The 19,703-nt window shown below is 44.3% G+C and overlaps 1 protein-coding gene across 3 annotated transcripts in view; it reads right to left on the bottom strand.

The window, feature by feature from the left end:
• Positions 1-19,494, bottom strand: part of LOC145340918 (uncharacterized) — a 104,428-nt gene extending 84,934 nt beyond the window's left edge. The window contains exon 1 of one of the 3 annotated variants that reach the window (XM_080185494.1): positions 19,452-19,494. In XM_080185494.1, the coding sequence (XP_080041620.1) occupies positions 19,452-19,480 (29 nt within the window). In that variant the 5' untranslated portion in view covers positions 19,481-19,494. Of the gene's footprint in view, positions 1-513; positions 662-19,451 lie in introns of those variants that run through there. The other 2 variants (XM_080185495.1, XM_080185493.1) reach the window with 2 other exon arrangements.
• Between the last annotated feature and the right edge of the window lie 209 nt (positions 19,495-19,703).

The raw sequence follows: 19,703 nt of genomic DNA, 5'->3' as shown, positions 1-19,703 counted from the left end.
GCAGCCAGTATCTCTCAAGTTTTGCTGTTAATAAAAACACATCACCTGCTTGTCTCAGGTGAGCTTCGGAACAAAACGCTCAACAAAGCTTTCCCGCGGGACCAAATATATTCTCTCAAAAGAAATGCATCTGCTGTCTCTGCAGCGCTGCAAGAGTTGCTTTAAATGTGGAGTTTGCCTGTCCCGAAAGCAGCATTAATAACCAGTCTTTGTTCCAAAAACATGGCGCCAAGGACAGACTATAAGACACCACGCTGAATCCCAAAACAATAACAATGGGAAAGAGGTTTCACAAGAACTTACCCAAACAAAGAGAAAAACAACCTCTCCACTACCCTGTCATCTCCACATTACAAAAGCATTTATGAATATTTCAATCTGAACAAACACGTGCTGGTGTTAGTGTAAACTACTATATACAACACTTTTTTGTGATTGACGAATTACAAACGCACATTAAACAAATACATGTCATTTCTCTTGAGTTACAGATAAAGCTAATTGCTCACCGACCTGGCTTGCATTTCTTCAACTGAACAGTTTGCAACCATCTCTATCCATTTAATGCATAAAGTAGTACACGGGGCTTTTTTTGTCTAAAAGCAGCTGGCGGGAAGTCCAACTCCTGTGAGTATAGCAGCGAGAGAGAGAAGCGAGGGGGTGGACAGGGAAAGTGTTGTTATTGAATCGGCAGGAAGCAGGGTGAATGAACAGCAGCGCTGGATCCCAGCCAGTGCTTTATAATGTATACAAGGAAACGCAAAAGGGATATTGTGCTGGGAGGATGAAACTTGTGAGCCCAGTTTGCTTTAGGTACAGAACATATGTAACTAAGAATGTCAGTTATATTTTGTCCTTACGGTCACCAAAGAGCCGGCTGGTGAAAAGATACAAATGTTTCCATGAGTATTGGATACACTTAGCAGGTCAGGCAGCATCTATTAGAGATAGAGTTACCCTTTCATAACAAAGACATGTTTTTAACGAAGGGACGAGGAAGTGTCCTGTACCGAAACAACTCGGAATTTTGAAACTGAATATTTTCACATACATAAATGTGTTTGTGGTGTAGGTTTTCCCTTGTAAACAGGAAGTCAAAATGGCTATTTGCTTTGAAAGATGGGATTATTTTCTTGAGTGTCTGTAAAGGCAGGCCACACAAAATTAGAATGGGGTGCCCTGAATAGATATTCACAGCTCCTCACTCCCATCCCTCTACAATGACCGCAACACTTCAATATAACCTAAAGGGAAGTCCCAGAAATCTTGGAAGAAGCCTAGACTCTAAACCGTTCTTCAAATTAGGAATTACTACGGATTATGAATGTCTGATTTTATTGATCAGGATTATTTTTAGAAAATGAATAAAATACTGAATCAATTTGTCAGCTCACTCTCCCAAATTCTTGAACCTATAAATTTTAAATCAAGGGAGTAAACTGAAAATGTTAAACTGATCCTCACAGAACCGGAAACAAAGTCAACATTTGTTTAATTCGGAAAATAAATGATTCTTCCTGTGTTCTGCTGTTGCTTGGCAGTCTCAAGGTTTAAGCATGGTAACAGGGCTGAGTACATCAGGCTGAAGAGGGAAAATCATGGCCCATTCATGGATTGGTCTAAATTCCCACTCCAACAATAGTTCCTGACATTGGTTGTGGTTGGTGAGGTCAATCATCTCATTCCCAGGATATTTCTGCAGGAGTTCCTTGGGTTGCCTTGACCCAACTATCTTCAGCTGCTTCATCAATGACCTTCTCTCCTTTATAAGGCCAGAAGTGGGGATGTTTATGGTCGATTGTACAAAGTTCAGCACCATTTGTGATGCCTCAGACACTGAAGTAGTCCATGTCCATATGCAGCAAGACCTGAACAATATTCGGATTTGGGTGGATAAATGCCAACTAATATTTGGGCCACACAAATACCTGGTCCTAACTATCTCCAATAAGAGAGAATCTAATGATCTTCCATTGATAGTCAATGACATTACCGGCACCAGATTTCCCACTATCAACATTCTGGGGTCACCACTGACCAGAAATTGAACTGTACCAGCCACACAAATACTGTGGCTGCAAGAGCAGATCAGGGAATTGGAATTCTCAAGAGAGTAACTCACCTCCTAACTCCCTCAAACCATCTACAAGCACAAGTCAGCAGTGTGATGGAATACTTTCCACTGTCCTCAGTGGTTCTCCAATAACACTCAAGAAGCTTAACATCATCCAGGACAAAGAAACCCATCCACCACCTTAAACATTCACTCCTTCCTTCACCAATGCACAGTGGAAACACTGTACCATCTCATGGAATCCTAGATTCTCTACAGTGCAGAAAGAGACCATTCAGCCCATCAAGTCTGCACCAAGCACAATCCTACCCAGGCCCTATTCCTGCAACCCCACATATTTACCTTGCTAATCCCTTTAACACCAAGGGCAATTTAGCATGGCCTATCCACCTGACCCGCACATCTTTGGACTGTGGGACAAAACCCACACAGACATGGGGAGAATGTGCAAACTCCACACAGACAGTGACCAAGGCTGGAATTGAACCCAGGTCCCTGACGCTGTGAGGCAACAGTGCTAACCACTGTGCTACTGTGCCGCCTATCTACAAGATGCACTGCAAGAACTCACCAAGGCTCCTTCGACCACCTGGAAGGACAAAGACTGCAGACACATGAGAACACTACCAACTGTACATTCCCTCAAAGTCACACACCATCCTGACCTGAAACTGTATTGTTGTTCCTTCACTGTCACTGGTTCAAAATCCTTGAACTCCCTCCCTAACAACACTGTGGGTGTACTTACACCACATGGACTGCAGCAGTTCAAGAAGACAGCTCACTACCACTTTCTCAAGGACATTTAGAGATGGACAATAAATGCTGGCCTAGCCAGCAAAGCTCATGTCCCATGAAATAATTTTAAAAAGATAAAAATACGAAGTTATGATAAAGATCTAGGTAAAACGACCCAACCAATCCATGTCAGCATTTACTCATCATGCAAAGAACCCGTCAGAATTAAATATTCTGTACCTACACCCTTCCTTCATCCATTTATTCCTAATCATAGAGTCAAAGAGGTTTACAGCATGGAAAGAGATCCTTTGGCCCAACTTGTCCATGCCGCTCTTTTGTTTTCACCACTTTGCCCAATTGCCCACATTTGGTCCATATCCCTCTATACCCATCCTACCATGTAACTGTCTAAATGCTTTTTAAAAGGCAAAATTGTACCTGCCTCTATTACTACCTGTGGCAGCTTGTTCCAGACACTCACCATCCTCTGTGTGAAAAAATTGCCTCTCTGGACACTTTTGTATCTCTCCCCTCTCACCTTAAACCTATGCCCTCCAGTTTTAGACTCCCCTACCCTTGGGAAAAGATGTTGACTATCTGGCTGATCTATGCCCCTCATTATTTTATAGACCTCTATAAGATCACCCTTCAGCCTCCTATGCTTCGGGGAAAAAAGTCCCAGTCTATCCAGCCTCTCTTTATAACTAAAACCATCAAGTCCTGTTGGCATCCTAGTAAATGTTTTCTGTATCCTTTCTAATTTAATAATATATTTTCTATAATAGGGTGACCAGAACGGTACACAGTATTCCAAGTGTGGCCTTACCAATGTCTAGGTCAACTTCAACAACATGTCCCAACTCCTGTATTCAATTTCTGACCAATGAAACCAAGCATTCGGAATGCCTTCTTCCCTATTTTGTCCACTTGTGACTCTACTTTCAGGTAGCTATGAATCTATACCACTAGATTTCTTTGATCCATATCTCACTCTGACACTCTACCATTAACTGAGTAAGTCCTGTCCTGGTTTAGTCTACCAAAACGCATCACCTCGCATTTATCTAAATTAAACTCCATCTACCATTCATCAGCCCACTGGCCCAATTGATCAAGATCCCGTTGCAATCCTACATAACCTTCTTCACTGTCCACTACGCCATTAATCTTAATGTCATCTGCAAACTTACTAACCATGCCTCCTAAATTCTCATCCAAATGACTAATATAAATGACAAATAACAGTGGACCCCGCACTGAACCCTAAGGCACACCACTGGTCACAAGCCCCTAGTTTGAAACCCTTCACTTCTGTCATCAAGCCAATTTTGTATCTATTTGGCTACCTCACCCTGGATCCCGTGAGATTTAACCATATGCAACAATCTACCATGCGGTACCTTGTCAAAGGCCTTGCTAAAGTTGATGTTGACAACATCAAGTGCACTGCCTTCATCTACCTTCTCGGTTACTCCTTCAAAAAACTCAATCAAATTTGTGAGACATGATTCTCCACTCACAAAGAGAAGTTGACTGTTCCTAATTAGCCTTTCCTCTCTAGAACCATAGAACCATAGAACATTACAGCACAGAAACAGGCCTTTTGGCCCTTCTTGGCTGTGCCAAAACATTTTTCTGCCTAGCCCCACTGACCTGCACCTGGACCATATCCCTCCACACCCCTCTCACCCATGTACCTGTCCAAGTTTTTCTTAAAAGTTAAAAGTGAGCCTGCATTTACCACTTCATCTGGCAGCTCATTCCACACTCCCACCACTCTCTGTGTGAAGAAACCCCCTCAATATTCCCTTTAAACTTTTCCCCTTTCACCCTTAACTCATGTCCTCTAGTTTTCTTCTCCCCTAGCCTCAGTGGAAAAAGCCTGCTTGCATTCATTCTATCTATACCCATAAATCTTCATCCAAATCATTAATCTAATTCAATCTAATTTTGATGTTGATGTACCTTCTGCCTCAGTCACTAGGACTGAAAATTAATTCCACATCCTCACAACTCAGTGTGAAAAGTGATTTTTTTCTATTCTCTGTTCTAAATCTTAAGGGGTGGGCTTTTTCAGCCCTGACACCAGTGGGCATCATTGTGGGCAGGATAGGAAAATCCAGAGATCCATTAAAGTTAAACAGCATTGCCCGCTGATGTTGGGGCTGGAAAATCCTGCCTATAGCTAATGTTACATTTAGATCCTTTGGAACCAAGCCTGTAAACTATTAAAAATAGTTTACTTCTATCTACTCTGTGCCAAAATTGTAAGCAAAACAATTTTCCAAGCTTTCCTTCATATTTATATTTCTGCTTACTAGGCAATTCACGAGTGAATCTGTGGTATCTTCCTAAAGCCTCGATATCCTTCCTTTAATGTGGAGTCCAATACAGCACCACTTTATCAATATCACTTTGTAATTTCCTCTAGTGTTCTAAAGAATTAACTATACCCCTAAAAAAGTTTAAAGTTTATTTATTAGTCACAAGTAAGGCTTACATTAATGCTGAAATGAATTTACTGTGAAATTCCCTTGTTGCCATACTCTGGCACCTGTTCGGGTCAATGCACATCTTTCAGAGTGTGGGAGGAAACTGGAGGATCTGGAGGTAACCCACGCAGACACAAACTCAGCACAGGCAGTGACCCAAGCTGGGAATCAAACCCAGTCCCTGGCACTGTGAGGCAGCAGTGCTAACCGCTGTGCCACAGTATTATCTGGAAATCTTGATACCACTCTGTCAAGCCCCATTTAGATTTGGAGTGTTCTGGCAACTGTTCCATCAGTGTATCATTGCTGGGGTTTCTGTAACATCTCCCGTGGTACTACAGCACCAGACAGAGTGAGAGCTGTATATCAGGGCAGAGCTAGAAAAACGCAGAGGTGGAAGCTCCAGCAGAGAGAGGGAAGGGTGAGATTATGGAAATATTTGAATTTGCAAGGCAGAGAATTTTAAAATCAAATCAGTAGATCAGCAAGAACAGTGATGATAGGTGAGCAGAATAGTGCAGGTTAGGATAAGCTCAAATTTATGGAGTGCAGAAGATGAAAAGCCAGCCAGTACAACACGTAATAATCAAGCCTGAAAGTAGTAAAGGCACGGCTAAAGGTTTCAGGTGGAGATAGGCTGAGAGGAGCCAAGCGAGGCAGATAGGTGGAGACAGGCCCATGTGAGGCAGATAGGTGGAGACAGGCCCATGTGAGGCAGATAGGTGGAGACAGGCCCATGTGAGGCAGATAGGTGGAGACAGGCCCATGTGAGGCAGATAGGTGGAGACAGGCCCATGTGAGGCAGATAGGTGGAGATAGGCCCATGTGAGGTAGATAGGTGGAGATAGACCCATGTGAGGCAGATAGGTGGAGACAGGCCCATGTGAGGCAGATAGGTGGAGACAGGCCCATGTGAGGCAGATAGGTGGAGACAGGCCCATGTGAGGCAGATAGATAGAGAAAGGCCCAGGTGAGGCAGATAGGTGGAGATAGGCCCATGTGAGGCAGATAGGTGGAGACAGGCCCATGTGAGGCAGATAGGTGGAGATAGGCCCATGTGAGGCAGATAGGTGGAGACAGGCCCATGTGAGGCAGGTAGATAGAGAAAGGCCCAGGTGAGGCAGATAGGTGCAGATAGGCCCATGTGAGGCAGATAGGTGGAGACAGGCCCATGTGAGACAGATAGGTGGAGATAGGTCCATGTGAGGCAGATAGGTGGAGATAGGCCCATGTGAGGCAGATAGATAGAGAAAGGCCCATGTGAGGCAGATAGGTGGAGATAGGCCCAGGTGAGGCAGATAGGTGGAGACAGGCCCATGTGAGGCAGATAGATAGAGAAAGGCCCAGGTGAGGCAGATAGGTGGAGATAGGCCCATGTGAGGCAGATAGGTGGAGACAGGCCCATGTGAGGCAGATAGATAGAGAAAGGCCCAGGTGAGGCAGATAGGTGGAGACAGGCCCATGTGAGGCAGATAGGCGGAGATAGGCCCATGTGAGGCAGATAGGTGGAGATAGGCCCATGTGAGGCAGATAGGTGGAGACAGGCCCATGTGAGGCAGATAAGTGGAGATAGGCCCATGTGAGGCAGATAGGTGGAGACAGGCCCATGTGAGGCAGATAGGTGGAGACAGGCCCAGGTGAGGTAGATAGGTGGAGACAGGCCCATGTGAGGCAGATAGGTGGAGATAGGCCCATGTGAGGCAGATAGGTGGAGATAGGCCCATGAGAAGCAGATAGGTGGAGACAGGCCCATGTGAGGCAGATAGGTGGAGACAGGCCCATGTGAGGCAGATAGGTGGAGATAGGCCCATGTGAGGCAGATAGATAAAGAAAGGCCCATGTGAGGCAGATAGGTGGAGACAGGCCCATGTGAGGCAGATAGGTGGAGATAGGCCCATGTGAGGCAGATAGATAGAGAAAGGCCCAGGTGAGGCAGATAGGTGGAGACAGGCCCATGTGAGGCAGATAGATAGAGAAAGGCCCAGGTGAGGCAGATAGGTGGAGATAGGCCCATGTGAGGCAGATAGGTGGAGATAGGCCCATGTGAGGCAGATAGGTGGAGACAGGCCCATGTGAGGCAGATAGGTGGAGACAGGCCCAGGTGAGGCAGATAGGTGGAGACAGGCCCATGTGAGGCAGATAGATAGAGAAAGGCCCAGGTGAAGCAGATAGATAGAGAAAGGCCCAGGTGAGGCAGATAGGTGGAGATAGGCCCATGTGAGGCAGATAGGTGGAGATAGGCCCATGTGAGGCAGATAGGTGGAGACAGGCCCATGTGAGGCAGATAGGTGGAGACAGGCCCATGTGAGGCAGATAGGTGGAGACAGGCCCATGTGAGGCAGATAGGTGGAGACAGGCCCATGTGAGGCAGATAGATAGAGAAAGGCCCAGGTGAAGCAGATAGATAGAGAAAGGCCCAGGTGAAGCAGATAGGTGGAGACAGGCCTAGGCGAAACAGATATTGGAGACAGGCCCAGGCGAGGCAGATAAGTGAAGACAGGCCCAGGTGAAGCAGATAGGTGAGACGGGCCCAGGGGAGGAGACGGATCCAGGCGAGGTGGATAGGTGGAGATTGGCCCATGCACGGAAAATAGATGGAGACAGGCTCATGTGAGGCAGATAGGGGGAGACGGGCCGTGACAAAGAAAATGGATGGAGACGAGCCCACGCGAGGCAGATAGATGGAGACAGGTCCAGATGAGGCAGATAGGTGGAGATGGGCCCAGGCGAGGAAAATAGATGGAAATGGGCCCATGCGAGACAGATAGGTTGAGACAGGCCCAAGTGAGGCAGACAGGTAGAGACAGGATTAGGTGAGGCACATAGGTGGAGATGGATGATGATATGAAATAGATTGGAAGGAGAGTCTTAAAGATTGAGAGAAAGAGATGATAAGGTGGCAAGGCTAAGAAGAGGATTCCAGAGTTTGGGTCCAAGGTGGATGAAAGTATTAGCTATTGCCAATGGCGGGGCTCTGCAAGGACTTCAGCATCATTGAGAGAGTGGGAAAATATAATGTCACAGGCAGTCTCAACCACCAAACACTTAATTTCTGCGTGCTGAGCTATTATCACAAAGGAGGGGCAACACAGTGGCACAGTGGCTAGCATGGCTGCCTCACAGTGACAGGGACCCCAGGTTCAATTCTGGCCTTGGGTCACTGTCTGTGTGGAGTTTGCACATTTTCCCCGTGTCAGTGTGGGTTTCTCCCAGGTGCTCCGATTTCTTCCCACACTCCAAAGATGTGCAGGTTAAGTTGATTGGCCATGATAAATTTGCCCTAGTGTCAGGGGATTGGCAGGGTAAATACGTGGGTTTATGGGAATAGGGCCTGGGTAGGGTTGTGGTCAGTGCAGACTCAATGGGCCGAATGGCCTCCTTCTGCACTGTAGGCATTCTATGAGTAAGCAGTTTTATGTTTATATTTGAAACTAATTTTAAGTGCAGGGAGGAGCCATAAGGATTCAAAATAGCAATAGGACTTGGAGAAGATACAATTAATTTTAACAGATTGGTGGGTCTATACCTTTTTTAAAAATAGGACCTTGGATCTTTTTATTTGTTCACAATGTGTTTTAAGTGCTTTTTTCATGTAAGGAGGACAAATGTACAACAGCTTTGAGTTTTTCTTGCTTGTAAGCACTGCAAAGACATTTAAACGGTATTACAATTTCAAATAATAAGATAAATCCTTTCAAATGGAAAAAATTGCTTATAATTTCCCACTGAATGTCACAGGTTGTCCTGTGTCAACTCTTGTCTGTCCTGGGTATCAATAACAACAACTTTAATGTAGTTAAACATTCCAAGGTGCCTCACACGATGAAACAAAATATGACATTGAACCAGTTAGGAGATATGAGGTCAGATGACCGACTTGATCGAAGAGCTAGGTCTTAAGAAGTGTCGTAAAGCAGGAAAGTCAATAGAAAGACGGAGAGCTGCAAGGATGATATTTCAATGATTAGGGCCAAAGCAACTAGTGCACAACTGGCTCAGCCACCAAAGATGGAGTAATTTAATTTGGGATTGTACAAAAGGCCAGGTATCTGAGAGGTTTGTGAGGATGGAAGAAATTGCAGAGATAAGGATGGGGAGGAATTTGGTAACGAAATGAGAATTTTTAATCCAAGGCCTTGCTTCACCCAGGAGCCAGTGTAAGTCAGCAGGCACAGAGCTAATAGGGGAACAAGTCTTGGCACAAGTTAAGATGGGGCCAGCAGAGTTTTGCATGACCTCGAGTTTATGGAAGGTAACATATGGAGTGCATTGGAATTGTCAAGTCCAGAGGTAATAAAGGCCTGAATGTGGCTTTCAGCAGCAGATGTCACAGGGGCAATGTTGAGCAATGTTATGAGGGTGAAAATAGATGGTCTTGGGGATGGCACGTATATCAGGTCAGAAGTGCACCTCGACATCAAATGTGACACCAAAATTGCGAAGATCCTGGCTTAATATCAGACTGTTGCCATGGAGAGGGGTGGAGATATTAGCTAGGAATTGGAGTTTGGAGCATGGATGAAACAATGGCTTCTGCCTTCCCAGTATTTAATTGGAGAAAAATCTTTGCTGACCCATTTCTGGATGTCAGATAAGCAATCTGATCATGTGGACGAGTCGAACAAGGTGGCTGTGAAGTCAAGCTGGGTATCGTTAGTGGATGTGTGAAAAGTAATGCCGTGCCTTCAGGATGATGTTGCTGAAGGGCAGCATGTAGATGAGGAATAGGAGGGGGCTAAGGAAGGATTGGTGACATTATTAAGGGGCTGATGGCCTGCACCTTCCTCCTGTTCATTTCCTTCAGAGGATGGGTGATTAAGGAATGGGTGTGCCTTTGTGCAGCTTTCAGCCTCAAGTAGCTAATGCAAGCAAGATAAAATAAAATGAGTTGAAAGGAATATGTCACACAACTACAAAACAAGATTGTCCACAAAATAATGCAGAGAAAAGGTGATTTTTGATGGTAACTACAATGCACGCTGGAGTTAACTGCATTACTGAAAACAACGTAAAAATAAAATTGTAGTTGCTATAATGATTGCAGTTCTATGCTGCCATGAGTCACGTGAAGGGATGTCTGTTAGAAGTATCAGCATTAAGCTGTAGAAGCTTATTACTGGAATATTTGCATGGTGTGCAAATCCCAAAAGCATTGTAACAAGCTGTTGTCATGTGGATTATGCAAAATGTACAGCAGATTGTACAAACCTAATTAATACTGTAAAAGTCAGGCAGTAGAGTACCGAGTGCCACTTCTCCTAAATTAATATTTTAATTCTACTCCTGCTTTATTTTTATAAATTTATTCCCATATGGGCATCGCTGGCTACGTCAATATTTATTGACCATCCCTAATTGCCCTTGAGAAGGTGGTGGTGAGCTGCTTTCTTGAATGTTGCAGTCCCAAACTGAGGCAGTTTCTTCACTGACCTGCCACACTGAAATATGGAGTGCTGGATTAATGCCTGCTAAACAGCCAGAGGGCATGCAATTCAACATTGACAGCAGCGCAAAACAGGCAGATGCAGTTTGTCTGCCCATTAGATATGCTACCCAATATTCATTTACACTATGAATAAGAAAATTCAATGGAGTGCTTTCCTATTCACCTATGGGATGTGGGCATCATTCACCTTGAGAAAGTGGGTATAAGTTACCTTCTTAAATACACTTGAGTGGTTTGGTGTCAATTTTAGAGGACCATCAAGAGGTAATTTCATTTCTGAGGGTTGGAGGTCAGATATAGGCTGGACCTCTAAGGATAGTTTTCCTTCCTTAAAGGGCATTAGTGAACAATACTTTTTTAATCACAATCTAGTGACTTTGTGATCACCATTACTGATCTTCACCTTTGATTCGGGATTTATTTCCTTCATGAATTGAAATTCCTCAGCTGCAATTGTGGGATTTGAACTTGTGTTCTCGCTGTTGGAACCTGCTGTCAAGTTGTTGTAGTCACTGACCCTGGTGGTCCACATGTAATATCACTATTTCCCTTTATTGTTGGCTGGCGTTTGCCAGATGTGAAAATCAATGTTAAGCCCCACTTGCAAGCATCCTTGAAGTGGAGTTTTGGGCATTCTCCTGGTGTTCCAGCTCCAGCTACCTTGCCATAAAGAATGTTCTCAGGAATGTGTGCCTGCTCCCAGGGCTGTAATGCTGCTGAAATGAGTGGGAGTGCTGCTCTAGCACCCTTCATATCAAGCAGGCTTGTAAACTATCTGCAGCCTGCCAAATCTGGACATTTGAGTGATTAATATTTGAAAAATATTTGTAAAGCTGCTCAGATCCAATCACAGGCTGGTTTCTCCCTGCATTTGCTGCTGATAGTCTCAATATCCAGCCGGTGATTGGATTTAAACAGCAAAGAGTGTGAATGTAAGCATTGAGGGTAAATTTCAGGGGCCGGAGCACGGGACACCTGGAGCAGCTGTGTGGGACACAGAAGACGCAGCTGGAGTAGTGGGTGTGGGGCCCAGGAGAGACAACTGGAGCAGTGGTGTAGGGTCCAGGAGACACAACTGGAGCAGCAGTGTGGGGCCCAGGAGACACAGCTGGAGCTGTGGATGTGGGGCCCAGGAGACACAGCTGGAGCTGTGGGTGTGGGGCCCAGGTAACACAGCTGGAGCAGTGGGTGTGGGGCCCAGGTAGCACAGCTGGAGCAGCAGTGTAGGGCTAGAGCGAGAGGCAGCTGGTGAAACATTGTAGGACTCAGGAGTGTGGGGCCAGGAGACACAGCTGGAGCAGTGGGGGTGGGGCCTGGCCAAGACAGCTGGAGCAGCAATGTGGGTCTCAGGGCACAGAGCTGGTGCAGCAGTGTGGGGCCCAGGTGAGACAGCTGGAGTAGCAGAGCACACTGACATCTGAGGAAATGCATGACTGGAGACTGTGTGAAGGTGAATGTGAAGGGATGAGGGAGAAAGAGTGTGAGAGGGTGGGGTAGAGAGAGTGTGTGAGAAGCTGGGGGAGAGAAAGTGTCACTTGGGAGAGAGAGCATGAATGGGGGAGAGAGAGTGATTCACATTAATTCCTTGGCTTTGATATATAAAGATATGAAACATGGGATATGGTTTGTATTCCCTACTGGCAGATTTATATAGAATTTACATAAGAACATAAGAACATAAGAAATAGGAGCAGGAGTAGGCCATCTAGCCCTTCGAGCCTGCCCCGCCATTCAATAAGATCATGGCTGATCTGTCGTGGCTCAGTTCCACATTCCCGCCCTCTCCCCATAACCCTTAATCCCCTCGCTTATCAGAAACCCATCAACCCGTGTCTTAAAAATATTTAGCGAGGCAGCCTCCACCACTTCAACGGGCAGAGAATTCCAGAGATTCACCACCCTTTGAGTGAAGAAGTTCCTCCTCAACTCTGCTAAAGCACAAAAGCAAATTATATTGCCATCTATGTTGCTTATGTTCCAAAAAAGCTTCCTTCCACCTTCCTTGATCATATTATCTGTTTCTTTCTTCCTCATGTGTTCATCAGCTTCCTTAAATGTATCTAAACTTGAATCACGGAATGTTACAGTACAGAAAACAAGCCATTCAGCACATTGTCTTTGTGCGCTTCTCTCCAATAGCATCTCAGCATCTTTGAACAATTTCCTGCAGCCCAATAAAATCTTTTCTCTTCAGATAATTTTTTAAAACCACAGTTGTATCTGTGTCCACGATATGCTCAGGCAGCGCATTCCAGGTCCAAATGACTTGTTGCATAAAGAGTGTGAGGCTCATATACTTTTAAGAAATGATTTTTTCTTTCTGAAATCATGTTCTCTGCAGTTTGTAAGCTTTTTGTTCCCATTGTTGCCAAGCTGTCTGCTCAGAAGTCCTTTTATTATTAGTTCAATGGTTTAAATGGGGTTTTGGTTATTTTTATTCTCAGACTCAGGTACTTTCTGGGCTTTTTTATGATCCTGAGTTGTTGGAGAAAGGAAGACTAATAGGTCAGGTGACAGGGTTTGTTTCATTTTCAGTTTTGGGCTGCTGGCTGCTGTTGTAGTTTAAAAGATGTTTGGACATCAGACTGAAAAGCAATGTTTCTCTCTCTCTCCCTGGGATTATACATTCTGCTGGCTAGCTAGAAGCAAGCTTCCTTTCCTTTCCAAAGTGAAAATTCTGTTGTTGGTGGTTTGCTAGCCAGCAACTAGAGTCTCTCTCTCTCTCTCGCTCTTTCTCTCCTTGGTGTTTTGGGAAGCTTTTCTGACTTTAAGCTCATATGTATACCAAGAGGGCTACTAGAAGTTACAAGGCTGGGAAGTCAAAGTTTCAATTCTCCACCCAAAGGACTAAGTTCCAGCATCATGTGATCATTCATATTTTCTGTGCTAAACTTGTGGTCAGGAAGTTTGTTTGATTGGAACATTTCATATATTTGTCAAGAGTTATTCAATGTTAAGATTGTTTTTTCCCCTTGTTTATAATTGGCAGAAGTTATTGCTATATGTTGATTGTGTTCTTAAATAAACTTTGTTTGATAAATGCTCCCTTGGGTCAGTTGAATCATATCCAAAGTGAAGCATCTCATGCTTACCATAGTCAAGTTCAAGTTGCAAAACTTATGATCCAGACAGACTTCATAAAACACTTTGAAGTTGCTGACCTGAATTATAATAAGAGTTTTTTCCTCACATCACCTCTGGTCCTTTTGTTATTTACCTTAGGGTATTCAACCTTCTGCTGACGGGAATAATTTCTCCCTGTTTACACTATCCAGATCCTTCATGATTTTGAACACTTCTGACAAATCTCCTCTCAATCTTCTCTCCTCCAAGGAGAACAGCCCCAACTTCACCAATCAATCCACATAACTGAAGGAGGCACAGTGGCACAGTGGTCAGCACTGCTGCCTTACAGCACCAGGGACCCGGGTTCAATTTCTGGCTTGGGCCATTGTCTGTGTGGAGATTGTAAGTTCTCCCCATGTCTACGTGGGTTTCTTCCAGGTACACAGGTTTCCTCCCACAGTCTGAAAGATGTGCTGGTTAGGTGCACTGACCTGAACAGGCACTGGAGTGTGGCAACTAGGGGAATTCCACAGTAACTTAATTGCAGCCTTTTTTATGACTAATGAATACATTTTTACTTTTGAAGCCTCTAACCTCGGAATTTTTTGTGTATATCTTCTCTGCACCCTTTCTAAAACTTTCATTTCCCTCCTGTTGAGGCTGAAATAGTTTCTTATGAAGATATGTAACTTATTTTCTTTTGTACTGTGTTCTCCATGCATATAATACAGGATTCAATGTAATTTATTAGCTGCTTTTGCAACCTGTCCTGCCTCCTTCAGTGATTTATGCACATGGCTTGGATAGGAACTTCCAGGAGGTGATCTTCCCATGTGTCTGCTGTCCTTGTCCTTCTAAATGGTAGAGGTTACGGGTTTGAAGATGCTATTAAAGGACCCTTGGTGAGTTGCTGTTTCCAATCTATTTATAAACTGCTTACAATCCATGTTAATGATTTGAATGAAGGGACATTGGCCTGAATCCTTTGATATGGCGACTGGTGAATGACTCAGTTTAAGTCACTGATACACCCTGGGACCCTGAGAAAGGCTTGATGCATCCAGGTCTATCTGTCCCAGGTCCCAGGAAATTAATGGGATTGAAGGCTGATAAATCTCCAGGGCATGATAACCTTCATCCCTGAATATTTAAGGAATTCGCTCTAGAAATATGCATCAAGCCTTTCTCAGGGTCCCAGGGTGTATCAGTGACTTAAACTGAGTCATTCACCAGTCGCCATATCAAAGGATTCAGGCCAATGTCCCTTTATTCAAATCATTAACACGGATTGTAAGCAGTTTATAAATAGATTGGAAACAGCAACTCACCAAGGCTCCTTTAACAGCATCTTCAAACCCGTAACCTCTACCATCTAGAAGGACAAGGACAGCAGGCACACGGGAAGACCACCTCCTGGAAGTTCCCATCCAAGCCATACACCATCCTGACTCGTAACTATATCACCATTCCTTCAGTGTCTCTGAGTCAAAATCCTGGAACTCCCTCCCTATCAGCACTGTGGATTACTGACACCACATGGAATGCAATGGTTTAATAAGATGGCTCACCACTACCTTCTCAAGGGCAATGGGTGATAAAACTGCTGATGTAATCAATGAGGCCTATGACCTGTAGAAGAATTTTAAAAACTATTTGAGGCCTCAGCATTGATCCCTGTGACATTCTGCCAGTTATAGTTGGCCAAATTGAAAATGATCCATTTTTCCTGATTCTCAATTTCCTGTTCATTAGCCAATGCTCTGTCCATACTAATATATCATTGACAGCAGGAGGAACTGTTGTGTAGTACCTTAAAACTGGCACCTTTTGAAAGCCTTTTACAAATTCAAGTGCACCACGGATACAGGTTCTTCTTTATCTATCCTGCTTGTTACACCCTCAAAGAACTTTAATAAATTTGTCAACTACCATTTCCATTGGTCTTTTCTTGGTAACTACAAGACTTCCATGCTGTACAACAATGTGCTGAGAATACAGCCTTCATAATACAGCATCCTCAAGATCTGCTTGCTGTTTTCCCATGTTTAGTGAGTCAGCTAAAGCTACTTTTCCTATGTGTGTATTGGGTTCCATCAAGAGTCAGATTGTCACTGTGGGTACAAGGCCTTTGAATTTGCTAACCAGTTTTAGCAGAGTGTTGTTTAGTGTGATTGAGGGAGGAATGTGACACCACATCCAATAACCATAATTTTCATGATACTGAGTGATTTTGTTGCTGAGTGTGTGTGTGTGTGTGTGTGAATGTCTTGCACAATATCATCAGCACGGATTTGATTTTATTTATTATTGTCACATGTATTGGTATACAGTGAAAAGTATTATTTCTTGTGCGCTATACAGACAAAGCATTCCATTCATAGAGAAGGGAATGAGAGAGCGCAGAATGTAGTGTTACAGTTATAGCTAGGGTGTAAAGAAAGATCAACTTAATGCAAGGTAAGTCCATTCAAAAGTCTGACAGCAGCAGGGAAGAAGTTGCTCTTGAGTCAGTTGGTACATGACCTTAGACTCAGAGGAGTTCACTGATCAATTTGTGCTGCATTTTGTTCTTTACCTTCAAGCTGGACAGACTGTAGAGGTTACCATGCACAAATAATCAGTTTCTTTATCTGCAAGGAAGACAGAAGTCAGGAGCACGGAGAAGAAAATACCAAAAGTCGGAGCTAGAACACAGCCCGGTTTCATTCCATTTTTCACTGCCAAACTGTTTGAATTGATGCTGTCAAACTACATTACAGTGCCTGTTGTCATGGGAGGAACAGGAGAGACTAAAGAGTTTTGGTGGATAGCCAATTTTCTCCAAAGCTTTGTGCTCTGGTGATGTCAGGTAGTTTTGTGAGATTGACGAAAACAAGGTAATGGGGGATGTTCTCTTCCCTCCACTTCTCTTGTAGCTGGAATGTGGAGAAGATCTTGTCCAACGTAGATCTGCAAGCATGGAAATTGCACTGTACTTCTAGATCCACTCAGTCTGCAAGTCAAGCCGTACACCAAACTTTAAGGTGGAGTCCTTTAAGCAAAACCCTTGTAAAGGCCTTCCCAGGGAAGAGTGAGATGACCCTATTGTTGTTATAGTCCCCTCTGCACCTTTGTTTTGGATGACATGATGATCTTTGTCTCACAGATGTCCTGTTGAATGAATCCTACCCCCCAACAGAGAAGGAGGATGGCATGAAGATGAGAGCACTTTCCTTGCTTAAGCAACTGGTTAGAATTTCATCCTTATAGGCTGATTTTTGCTCACTAAGGAAACAATAGCTTGTTAAACTCAAGTAATGAGTGTTCTGCATTTAACTCATTCAACACAGGCAGTCACTGGAGCGCATTAAACAGGTGATGTCCATTCCATGGGAGTACAGTTCACAGTAGTGTTTAGCCAGTGGGATTTCTGTTTACTCCTGTTGGTGAGTACTTCACCATCTGTCAGTTTCAGAATGACAACTTTGGTGGTAGTAGGGCCATGATTTATCATCCCATTATAAAATAGTACATAGATTCCCATTGTCACAAGAAGTTTGGAGCTCTTGACATAAGTTGATCCAGTGTTTGTTTACACAATAATATAAAAGCTAAAACTGCAAATGCAGGGGATCTGAAATAAAAACAAAAAGTGGTGGAAAAACTCAGCAGGCCTGGCAGAGTCCGTGGAAAGAGAAACAGACTTAATGGCTGGGATTCTCCTGAAACAGGACTAAGTGCCCAACGGGTGGAAAAACGGGAGTATTCCCATGCATTTTTTGGACGTACTTACCTGACCGAATCTCCAACACTCTGACCATTGCAGAGTGCCACAGTGTGATTTGTCCTGGTAAGTTGGGGGTGGGGCCTATTCTTGCCCTAGAAGCTGGCAGTATGGTGCTGAGCGGGCCACTGTGCCAATCTGGCCCCCCATCGCCAGCCTCTCACTGATCCCCAAGGGATCTTGCACTAGATTGCTGGCCAGCCCTACAATCTGAGTGCCTGGCTTTCCAGACCACCCCCTCCCTCCTCCCAAGGGGCATCCCCCCTTGCCTCTGACCTCACCAGGGTGGCTCAGTGGCCTCTGTTTCCAACAGTGGAGTCAGAACGCCTGATCCCTGGCATAACGTAACTAAAGGCCTCCTGCTGGTGTCTCCTGGCCTGCTGCAGTCCTCGAGCAGCACAGCGAGCAGAGAGAATCCTGGCCTGAATCTCAAGTCGAATATGAATCTGCTGCACAGCACAGTTCTTCACAACAGTCATCCACTGCACCACCCCCCCCCCCCGCCCCGCCACCTCCCATGCCAACACCCGGGACCATCCTATGACCCATTCTGCACCTGAACCCTACCATTAAGTTCCTGCACATGTTAGGCCGCTCCTGTGACCCACTCCATGAGAACTTTTAATACCCAACCATGACTCTAGACCTGGCCCCATACTGAATTTAACTTGTCACTGTGACCATGACTGTTCCTCTGTCACCCAGCACTCTCACTTCAACACACAGGACTCCAACATTGACAGTACCCAGCCCATCCTTGAATCCCATCATCTACCTTACCATTCCTGTCTGGAACTGTCACTGCCTTTTACAGGACCACTACAACCAGGATGCCAGGGCCTTCCTTCCACTGTATCAAGGGCCCCTAGCAAAACTGGAGTCAATGGGAATTGGGGGAGAAAATCCTCCATTGGTTGGGGTCAGACCCTGCACAAAGAAAAACGGTTGTGGTGATTGAAAGTCAATCATCACAGATCCAGGACATCATTGCAGGAATTCAGGGTAGTATCCCGGGCCCAGCCATTTCCAGCTGCCTCAGCATTGACCTTCCTTCCATCAGATGTCAAAGGTGGGGATGTTTGCTGATGACTGCAGAATGCTCAGTACCATTCACAACTCCTCAGATACTGAAGCAGTCCATGTCTGATTGCACCAATACCTGGACAATATCCAGGCTTGGACTGAAAAGTGGCAAGTAACACTTACCAGGCAATGACCATTTCTAACAAGAGAGGGTCAAACCATCGGCCCTTGATATTCAATAGTATTACCATCACTGAAGCCTCCACTATCAACATTCTGGGGGTTACCATTGACCAGGAACTGAACTGGACTAGCCATGTAAATACTGTAAGCTATCAGAGCAGGTAAAAAGCAGGGAATCACATGGTGACCAACTCACCTCCTGACTGACCAAAAACTGCCCCCCATCTACAAAGCACAAGCCAGAGCATAATGGAATACTTGCCTGGATGATCGGTCAAACATATGTCTAAAAAAGCTGCTGAAAATGATCATTAAATGTTAAAATTTAAGCCACTTTAACAAAAAAAGGTGTTTTCATCTAATGAACTGCCATATCAAATGACATCATATGATATGCTGAGAATGCTTGCTGTTTATTAACTCCCAGTTATTCGTTTCCTCATCAAATGTAATCCTTTTAAATGTATTTTTTGGTTATGCATAAAGAAATTTATAGTCAATATCATTTCAAGTATGAAGTGCAATGAAATTATATTTGCAAAACAATAACTGAAATACATAGTTTAAATTGCTGTTTCCCTTTCATTCTGAATAATCTTTTCATTTTCATGTACTGATTCTTCAATAGAAGGCATCTGGTGTAAATGGTGTTGAGATATTTACTTGCCAAATTCTGGATTAATTTTCTTCATGGTTTTTGGCGCCACATTGCTGATAAGACTAGAAAACAAATATGAGTTAGTTAGTCATGTGATTTGGTGGTAAGAGCTCATGCATTATTTATCAATGAGAATTAGTTACCATCAGAGAATTGACACTCATTCAGAAATGCTACAATTCCATGGGGCTTTGGTGAGACCACACCTGAAGTACTATGAGCAAGTTTGGTCTCCCATTTTCAAAAGGATGGATCGT

This window comes from Carcharhinus amblyrhynchos, chromosome 3 (genome assembly GCF_965287045.1).
Source record: "Carcharhinus amblyrhynchos chromosome 3, sCarAmb.v2.hapA, whole genome shotgun sequence".
In the NCBI taxonomy this organism is placed as follows: Eukaryota; Metazoa; Chordata; class Chondrichthyes; order Carcharhiniformes; family Carcharhinidae; genus Carcharhinus; species Carcharhinus amblyrhynchos.
This window is presented reverse-complemented; position numbering and strand designations above follow the sequence as displayed.